Source organism: Halyomorpha halys, unplaced genomic scaffold (genome assembly GCF_000696795.3).
Source record: "Halyomorpha halys isolate HHAL.00 unplaced genomic scaffold, Hhal_1.1 Scaffold2462.1, whole genome shotgun sequence".
Taxonomy (NCBI): Eukaryota; Metazoa; Arthropoda; class Insecta; order Hemiptera; family Pentatomidae; genus Halyomorpha; species Halyomorpha halys.
The window spans coordinates 25,460-36,531 of NW_027114443.1; the positions used below are offsets into that span (position 1 = coordinate 25,460).

At 29.5% G+C, this 11,072-nt stretch overlaps 1 protein-coding gene across 1 annotated transcript in view; it reads right to left on the minus strand.

Annotated features, from left to right (window-relative positions):
• Positions 1 to 6,631, minus strand: part of LOC106691533 (uncharacterized) — a gene marked incomplete at its 5' end in the record, with an annotated part of 30,342 nt that extends 23,711 nt beyond the window's left edge. The window contains 1 exon segment of the mRNA XM_014437326.3: positions 6,588 to 6,631. Within this exon segment, the coding sequence (XP_014292812.3) occupies positions 6,588 to 6,631 (44 nt within the window).
• Between the last annotated feature and the right edge of the window lie 4,441 nt (positions 6,632 to 11,072).

Consider the following 11,072-nt stretch of genomic DNA (forward strand, 5'->3'; position numbering starts at 1 on the left):
GATTGTTGAGACACTTGGATGGAGGTGGTTCTACGGAACTAGATGCTGCAATGAATGAAACCCTCGAGGCGGTAATAAAGGCGTGCATAAATTAGACAGAGGCCTTCAGGCTACAAGAGAGAGGTGCAATTGTTAGTTCTGCCAGCAAGGACATTCCTAGGTCAATGATACGCTGGGTGATGGCCTACGGAATTAGAGCTAAATCGCAAAATTTCACTTGATAATATTATAAAAGATAATTTAAAGAATAATTCATGCAGTTTTTACTTTCATCTATATGGAAGTATGTACAAAGAGTATAAGAGCTCAAGAGGATGAAAAAGTCATTACCCCAATTTTTCATTACTTTAATGAAACGTATTTGATTAGAGCATATTTACTATAATATTAAGCCTATTAGAGCTATTTATGCTCAATAGTTATCGAGATATAGCATTTTAAAGAGTAACATTTCATAAAAAATCAGTACTTAAGTGAATTTATTTTGAGAATCCTATAACTCAAAAACCATTCTATATCTCGAAAAACATATGTACAAATGTTTATTAGCACTCAAATTAAAGCTTGCTAGACGTACTATAAAGTAGTTTATGACGTTTATCTTTATAGAAGTAGTAATTTTCATGAAATTCGACAAAATGGATTCTCAAAATATTTATTTCTAGTTGTTAGAAGAAATATTTTGATTTATGAAAAAATGGTGGTTGTTTCAAAACGTTAAAGAAAACAACTATTTTTTCATTCAGAGCTTCGTAGCTTTAAAACTACCAACAACACTAAAAAGCTAAGAGAACATCATTTATAGTAGTGTAAATTTGCTAAAATATGAGCCCTCATAGACTAATTTACGTTTAATAGTTCTCGAGACGTAGCATTTTAAAAAGCAACATTTGATGAAAAATGAAGTGAAGAATCAGTAGTTAGTGGGAGTAGTAGTTTTCATGCTATTTCCGAAAATAAATTTACTTCTAATTGTTTGGATAAAATCGTATATCCATATTCATATTCATAAAAATATAATAATAAAATAATATCATAAAAACTACTACCTATTCGAAGGTAAACGTTATATACTACTTTATAGATCGTTAAACTAACATAATTTTGAGTGCTAGCAGACATTTGTAAATCTAATACTTCCTGAGATATATTTTTTTATAAATTCTAACATTTTGTCAAATATCATAAAAACTACTACTCCTACGAAGATGACCGTTATACACTACTTAGTAGTTCATTTAACTAGCCTGTTGGACAGATTCACTAACCAGGACTCCATCTTGACAAGAGACTTACTTAGAATCCCCATACAAAACTGAAATGACAAGAAACTGCTAGTAGATTTCGATTGCTACAACACCTACTTGATAAACGCTCTATACTTTCCATTCATTACAAAAACATATTATATAGTATGATAATCAGATGGATTTGGACATGAATTGAGCTTTGGGGCTCTACCGAACTATCCAATTCCTCCCATATCCAATCCTTGCAATCCAAAATTCCTCCGTAAAATCCTTTTTATTAAGTCACAAATAAACTCATCCATAAGACCTTAACATTCCTTTCGTTGAAAATTTGGCCCGGAATAAATATATGTCTTTTCATTCCGAACTCCTTATCCATTCTCACCCAATAGTTCTTAATCTCTCACCTTATCTAACCCCGATAATCCCTCCGAGGCCTCTGAAATAAAGATGGCCACAGGATCTCTTAATTTAAATCAATATTTGTCAATACATGATTTTTTTTGTTATTAGTTTCAAAACTTACCAACTGTTATTTTATGTGCTCGAACTCAGAAAATGAGCACTTCTTGACGATAATTCATTTCCAAATAACAAACTAAAGTAAAAGTTTAAAATTCCAAATTCTGGCGTTTGCTAATAGCACCACTGCTGAAATGCGTTCTTTGCAATATGTTGCAATTTTATTCTGATAGCCATCTTTGAAACTGTGCCTTGAGCCATTCGAATTAATTTACGACATCTCAAAATGGTAATATCATGATCATGCCAGTCACGGCCTATCTCTTCACAAATCAAGATCTTATTTCGGGGAACTGACTCATACTTAAAAAGTAACTTAGTTCAATTAAAAATTTACATTATTACATCTAACGTTTTGTATTCCAATTTTACTATTATGATATATGTAATATAACTATAACAATAAAATATTATAAAACAACATAAAATTACTCTTAAATATTTATGAAACAATCATGCAATGAGTTTTATAGATATGTAAGTATTTTATGTATTATACCCCAATAAATTAAAATTTATATTTTCTATGTTTGATTGATATTGGTACAGTATTTGTAATTTAAATTAAACAATTACCTAACAAACTAGAAAAAAAAAATACAATTTGTTTTTACAACTTTTGAGTTGGCCTGTAACACCTTACTACTTTACTGTCCAATGTTTAAACGTTTCAATTTATTTTATAATAAAGACGAAAATTCCAAGAATTTCGAGAAACTCTTTGTAAATTATGGAACATCGTTACATCGTTTAAACCTTTCCTTTAACTGCTATAGGCATAGAATGGATAAAAAAAAAATTGAATCTGGAACGTCAAAACCCATGGAGGGTTGGAGCACTTTGTGAGGTAGTACTGTTTCTTGAACAACATTTATACAAGGAGATGATTTTTCCCTATTTAAGGTCACAAACCCACTGGGTTGACTCACGGCTACAGTAACAAAGTACATAAGCATGTGCTACAGCCGGATTTGAACCCGGGTCCTCGGAGGTTGTAGCAGATTGCATTACCCATTGAGCAACCCCACTCTCCAAACTGAATATAATACCTTAATAATATCAGTGAGGCATGAAAAAGATTCAATGATATCCATCCGTCTTAGAATTAAAAGGTGAGATGTCTGTTGAAATAATTTTTTTTTGTCAGAGGGGTATCAGAAACCTTTTTACGATATGAAGATATGAGTGAATGAAGATTAAAAAAACATATGAAACTGAGAAAAAAGTTATTATTTATTCCCGTTTTGGACTGAAAAATGCAATTTTCAACTACCAATTTATAATATAGTAATTAATCTAGGTACTAGGATATAGAAAGAAATTTTCGAAATATTGTTTCAATAAATTTCACACAAAGACTTTATACAATCATGTCATTTACTTATTATTATTTGCATTTGAATTTTCAGAATCCAAACCCCAACTTCAGAATTTGTTTTCTATTTTTGGTTTATAAAACAGTGCATTTAATTAATGTATAATTTATGATAACTTTCAACTTGATTTTATTTAATATTTAAGATAGATTTCAATTTTTTATGTATTCTTCGTTTTATAGGATTTTTTTAAAGTGCCACAACAATTAAAATTCCTCTTTGAAAATAAAAATAAAATAGTTCCATTTTCTCGATCAACTCATAACATTCTTAAGAAGGGTAAGGTCGCGAATCCGAAACGTTAAATGCAAATGATAATTTTTTTTTTTCGGCCAAGACAAGGCCTCCATATACTACAAATGAAAATGAATCAATGTTGAAAAGAGAGCTTGATTGGATATATCAGCTACAAAATCGCTTTGTATATATAAAAAATTATTATTTTATATATTTGAGGAAATTTATGGAAATATATTTATTTTTAACTACGAACTTACTTTAACCACGCACGTGACTACCGAACTATTAGGCCGTATTCACGTGCGTGGCTGAGTTCAATCGTAGTAAAAAAAATGAATGTTTGAAATTGGCACCATGGGTCACGTGAGAAGAGGTCAAGGTAAAAATTTAATTAAAATTTCCCACCTTAGGTCACGTGACAAAGTGCCAAATTCTGATTGGCTGCATAAAAAACGTAGTCAAATCCAAAATCCCCTCGACTAAATATAAAATAATAAATAAAAAATTATTTGGATTTTGTTTTTATTGATATTTTAATGAATATGGCCGCCATATATAGAGATATGAAAATTTTAAATAGATGTTAGTTTGGAAACCAAACTATTGTGCAATGTCTTAAAAAATAAAATAGCCACACTAATCTCGGAGAAAAGCAGCATTTTGAGGTAGTAATGTATTACTTACCTTCTAAAAAAAACAACAAACAAGAATCTAAAATCAAATTTATTCAATGTAAAAACGGATAATGTTTTAATTACAACAACACGTGTGATAAAGAACCTTTTGGTGAAGTGAGCGTGTGAAGTAATGCCAGATCTAAACGCTATGGTATAGCATTGAAAGACACAATGACTCCTTTCCATTGTATAACGACTAGCCTATATTGCATTAGTTTTGTCTTGAAACTGGCTTCTATAAAAGAAAAAATGTCACACGTAAACTGGTCCAGAGGCGATCTCAAAGATCGAATCGCCCATTCATCCAGCTCTGGACGTGCGTCAACACAATGGCTCAAATAGCCTCTATAATCTATGTCAGCTGGGGCGCGCTTTTCACACTGCCGCTATAATCTTGCATATTTTTCATTCATAAAAAAAAAAAATCTTACACGCATATTATACAGAATATTGTTATATAATTTTTAAAAATAATCAAGAATAGCGAGAGGTAATACACAATTAATTCTTCATACTTAACACAGTCCAATTGAAAAATCAGGTTTTAAAAGTTAATAAATTTTTGTTCTCAAGACTTGTTGAGTTTTTATTATGTACCTTTTTTTTATCTTTACGTATTTTTTATCTAGTTTACAACCAGCAAATGGGATGTCCTATCCAGGGATGAAGGAGACAGCACCCAGTGGTGGATCCTCCTGAGGTTATAGATTATTTGATTACACTAGGAGGTCCTGCATCCAACTCATCTTTAGCCTACGTCGAGTTAAGTCAGGTATGTCATGTGTTGTCATCTATCGTATACATTTATCTTAATAAATAAAGAGTCCATTTAAATATAAGAAGATGGTCAGGATTGCGGTAAAAAAAGAACAAATAGTTTTTAACAAAGTATGGAGGGCTTCATCAGGGATAAAAAGATACAAAAACAAGTAAGAACATTACGAAAATAAGATACAATAAGGTAAGATAAATATTATATATAAAAGGGAGGAAGACATAAAATAAACAATGATAAGAATAAAAAATTACGTAACAATGGTAAGAATAAAATTTAAAAAAAAAAAAATATACAGTTAAAAAAGTACAGGAGACTTAAAATCAGAAAAGTAGATGAGGGAACAAAAAATTTAAATACACTAACAGACGGAAAATGAAGAAGAAGAAGAAAGTTGAGATTAATTGTCCATGTCCAAATTAATTATCCATGTCAAATGTCCATTTATATACTTTTAATATATAAATAATTATTGATACTTTGATATATAATTATTATTTGTATTCAAATATATATATGGTTGTCAGCTATAATGCCCTTAATAAACGACCATTGAGCAATGTGCTCTCCAGTTTTCGCCTATCAAAGAACAATTCTGCACATTAAATCACAAATATTTTTATTTATTTAAATTTACGGCTGTATTTACATGAAAATACATATAGTAAATATGATGTTAGATAACAATGCTAGCATAAATATTTGAAGAGAAACTACCTATAGGTAGCAATCTAATAACAATTTTACATTAGATCTCTTTTTCAGGTGCCTAGGATGATTGTCAGGAATGGAAGGGCAAGCAAGTGTTTAGAAACAAGTGTTTTGACGAAGTAAGACGTATTGAGAATTTCACGAAGGATTTTGAATTGTAAGGATTGGATACAAGAGGAATTGGAAGGTTTAGTGGAGCCCCAAAGCTCAACATGTATCCAGATAGGTCTAAGAATGTCTTTATTTTTGTTAATAATCTTACTTTCCTCTTTTATTAAGAAGCATTATTTTTATTAAATTATAACGTCGTATATAGATGGGGATGTCTTTTGTATGAGACTATACACCCCCATAATCAATAGTTAAAAAAATATATTTAAAATGTAACGGTCATATGAACCAGTGAGGCCCTCTAGGCCGATCTGGTATTAAACAAATAAAAAAAAATTATGCAGATCAGTCTTTATAAACATTTTAAAATACGAAAATTGCCGTTTACCGAACATTGAGGCATTAGTGGGTCTAAACAGCAAAATACCTAGTGTAAAAATTCTGAAGCTGTGGGCATATTATCTTTAAAGCTTCCCATGGTGAAAGGGAACATTTTGAAAAAAAAAAACTGTACGTAAATCGATCCAGTAATTCAAAAGTTTATTGTTGACAAAGATTGCACAATTCTCTTTCTGAGGTTAAAAAAAAATTAAATCTACAAAAAAATTGAAATAAATTACTGAAAAGACCAAGTTATTATTTCATTTTTTATCAGATAAAGTAAATTATTTTCGAATCTTTGATTTTATAAATAACTAATATTTCAACATGCAAATAGTACTGGTCAAAACGTTCCAGGATGAAGGGGAATGTTGCAAAAGGTAAAGTTACCACTACACTCACAATCAGATAAATTGCCTGGATATATTTCTTCATTAAGATTATTCGTCATTTGGCTGTTGGTTATTGTTTGCAAAATGAAGAAAATATGTGTATATATATGTATGTGGGTATATATTATATATAATTATTTTTGTATACATACGTCAGAGAGGTCGGGAGAAGCGGCGCGCACTGTCTCCGAGGAACCTGCAACATAAGAAAATTCCATTAACATTACAAACTATTACAGCTTCTTATGAAGTAATAACTTAGCTTCTAAGAACTATATGATACAACTGAGCACGCCTCCAACTTGATAATCCTATTATAGGATTCGTCACGGGGGTAAAAATTCACACAAACAGTAAAAAATTTGTTATAGAGTTTGAGAAAATCCTAGGAGAGAAAACAACTTTCCATTGTATAGTTTTTTTTTCAACTAGAAGTCTCTCCATGTATATTCTACTTCTTTTAAACTTCTTGCAACAATAATATTATTAGAATGAATAGAGATAAGTAAATAAAAAATATTATTTTATTTTTTTAAAATAAAAGAACACGATCTATTTCTGTTTACGAAGAAATAGTATGCCTCGCATGGTAGCTTATTTATGCGGAGAAGTATCTTATGACTTCATTGAGTAGAATTTAAAAATGATTAGATGAAAATTTATATTTTTCGAAAAACAAAGGCATAAGTCTCCCAATGACCAATAAATTACCAAGTGATTATAACCAAAAAAACATGTGCTACATAGGTTAGGCGTCATATAATTTAAGAAATAGAATAAATCAACATAGAACAAATTTTAAAAATCAAAAACTATCAATGCCACAGCATTAGCGAATCATATCATAGGAAATAACCATGAATTTAATTTAAAAGAATTAAAAATTTGAAAGAAATCAGAAGATGTAAATTTAGATAATATTTAAAATCTATTTATATAAAAAAAATTAAAATCAATATACAACATAAATTGAATTAAACAAATCCACAAAGTGATAACAATTCAAGTATAGACGTTTGGATAGATAGATGGGCATAAAAAAAAAAAATTAAGTAATTTATAAATATAATAAATAACATTAAAATATTAATAATCACTTTAAATAAAAATAAATTTTCAATTGTCAAAAATTTTTAAACCAAAATTGCAAAACAGCACAACTGAAAAAGAAAAAGGGAGAATGAAAAAATAAGACTTATTAACTAGCTTACTAATACATATATTGAGATTTACATCCTTGACATTAATGTCGATATATTTATTTAAATCATATGGATAGTTTTGAAATATATCGTTTAGAATATTAGTTCTATATATCATTAAAAAACTCTTTATTTCTACAAATTAGGGCTCGATATTTTAAATATTTGAAAAGATGAGATTGGGTTAAAGGTTTACATTAAATTCAATCTTAGGGTAATGTTAATTTCAACGTGGAAAAAGTTTAACCGAATGGAAAGTTAAACATTGAAAATAATTAATAAATTAATTAATATTGTGAACAGAGTAATTTAAGGTAAACCATGTTTATATGTATAAAGTTATATAAGCTAAAAGTAAGTAATATAAATAATAGTAATAATGTTTCTTCTTCTTACGTCTTTTCTCTTCTGTAATTGCATTTAATAATTATGGCTGTTATCTTGTTTCTGTTGTTGTCCTGAGGAAGGGCTGAAACTGTGGCCGAAACGTTGGCACTAATAATACGTTTTTACTTATTTGTGTTCTTCTCTTACTGCACCCCCAATCATCTCCTCGTGTAAATGGTTTGAATTTAATTAGACCCATCACTACAAACAGACTAGTTATACTTTGGTGAACTATATTTATTCTGATGTACATTTTATTAAAGATTTTGAAGAAGTTTCATACATAATATTAGAAGCGATGACAGTATAGATGACACATCTCATTTCCCTTTAGTAAGATTGGCGTAGCTCATTATATAAATAGCTGCCTCTTAAATATTTGCATTTCTGATGGCAATAAATTTGCAAATCGATTAAAAATTGTTTTGATAACGCCATTTTCATATTTTATCTTCCTCATTAACTATTTATTCAGTAGACAGTCTTTCCAATTTATTATATATTTAATTGAAAAATAAATCACCCACGAAAAACGATTTTAATATCTTATATAGTTAGTCACTTAGGCACTCGCTAGATGTTGTATAATAGATTATTTCGAAACATCATATGAAAAAATAATAAAGAAGTAAATCAATATGGTGGTTTTTATAGATGGATAGAAGTTATTATTATTATTATTTTATTTTATTATTACTAGAGGGTACCCCCTTTCCACCTTGACTAAGCCACATACTATTGTCCATGAGTAAATATTGCTTCCTTTGATATTACAAATAAACGGACTTTTTCAAAGCTCTGTCCTTGTGATTTCTCATTCCTTTTTAAAATCGCCACTGTCAAAATAATGAACTGATTGAGCCTTTAGTTCTAATATTTTGTACGTTATATTGTGAAAACTTTATTTTCAATTCTATACCTGCTTCCCTTTTTTTCTAACAGTTAAATATGTCAGTTTTCAACTATTTTCTTCTTAAACTATTTCTTTTTGTTTTTTAACGCAAGATGCGTTCTTTATCATTTAAACTCAATTTTTTAAGACTTATTTTTAGTATTCAACCATAGATGTAAAATATAATATTACACGGTGATGACTAAAACTTTTTTTATACAATAGAGAGATTATTTATTAATGTATGTAAAAAACATTATATTTTTTATCAAAATAGAAATTTTTGACTATGAAGTTTTGTTCATCCATATTTCTGTCGAGGTGTTAGTTTAAATACACAAAATAAACATATACCTACAAAAAAATTTTTAAATCAAAGTTTCATTATAAAAAAGTTTTATATATATCTTATCTTTTTAAGAGTATACTCTAAATGAAATTGTTTACCCTCACTCATATGATAACATTTATCTAAAAAAAATAAATACAATTTTTGAAATCGAGGTCGTTCAGAATTTTTACGTTCAGAAGGTCCAACAAATTAAATTCAACAACAAATTGAATAGAACAAATCTCCTAAAAACGAAACGTATCTGTTGGGTGCATTCTTGTTACATCAGGAACAGTTCTATCATTTATCCTGTCACGGTTGTTTAAGTAAATTTAGTTCATCTTTTGCTTTAAAAATTATCTGAATTCAGTAGGGAATGTTCTCTTTCTCTAAAAAATACCCGCAGTTTTATCTGATTCATGCCGGTTGGACCAATCTCCAGTAAAACTAAGATTTGTACATTTTAGATTTATCCAAAAGTTTAATAAAACTCCTGTAACTTATAGACTTGTTTCTGGTCTACAGTTTTGTTAAGTGAGTTATCAAGGTTACCTGGAACTGAGATAACTGCCAAAATCCGTAATTCCAATCGCTAATTTTACAAATAGTGGGTCCAATTAAATTAAAAATGGATTCAACTGCCACTTTTGACGTAGTGGTCGAAATCCAAGGACGAAATCGGACCTTAGTATGTATTTTGTTAAGTTCTTTCATCTAACATCGATGATTCTTTTGAGATTCTGAGTTCTTTTCAATGAATAATTTAGCTATTAAATGTGGTAACCGTAGACGATCCATTTGTAGCATTTTCATTATATATTAAAATAACATATACTATCAGGAAATCTAACCATTTTTTAAATAAAATACCTTTGCAATTTTTTAATCACCTGGAATTCTCCATATAGCCGTAGATCGTAGGAGATTTTAAGTTTTTACTAACAATATGTCTGAAGTAAACTGTATTAGCTGAATTAACAATCACTTATACATACCGAATTTTTGGAAATGTTTTAATCAGAAAATTGTCTTTCTAATTTAATGAACTGGTACTGAAAATATCTTTGTTGTTGTTGTTGGTTGAGGCTTTTGGGCGTAAAACCCTAAGGTTATCAACGCCCACGTATCTTACTTAATAATTTCAAGATTTCAAATAATTTAATTGCTAAATTATTTTAGATTTTTTTAATACATATGAAAAACTTTTGGGTTTAGATCTTATTCAAAAGATTATTCCTTTTTAAGAAAATTAAAACCATTTATATGTTTTTTTGGTCATCATTCAAAGCATCCGAAACACTCTGTCCCACTCCCAATCTACGTAAGTTCATGTAATAGAAATGACATTCATCAAATATGTGACTGACTGTAAGTACACTGTTGCAGTATTGACATTTTGGCGGTGGTTGCTTATTGATCAAGTATGCATGAGTTAAATTCGTATGGTCTATTCTTAATCTGGCTATAGCTACCTCCTCCCTGCGATTGGAACGGTTTGATGTGGTCCATGGTTTAATCGTTTTTAATTTGCTTGGCGGGCTTTCATTCCACATGGCTTGCCAACTAGCTAATATTTCATTTTTCATCGGGAGACTTATTTCTTGGGGTGTCAGAATGGCCGCACCCCGACCCGAAAAAAATATATTTGTATGTAATAAATATTATCTTTTAAATATATCATTATTGTCTAACAACGGCCTCTATCCTTTGATGACAAAATCAAATATTAAATAAATGGCAGGCAACTGCAACAACACAACAGAAAACCAATTCAAAGACAGAGACATCAACCCAAAGCTGCAGACGAAAGGAACTAGTACTGACT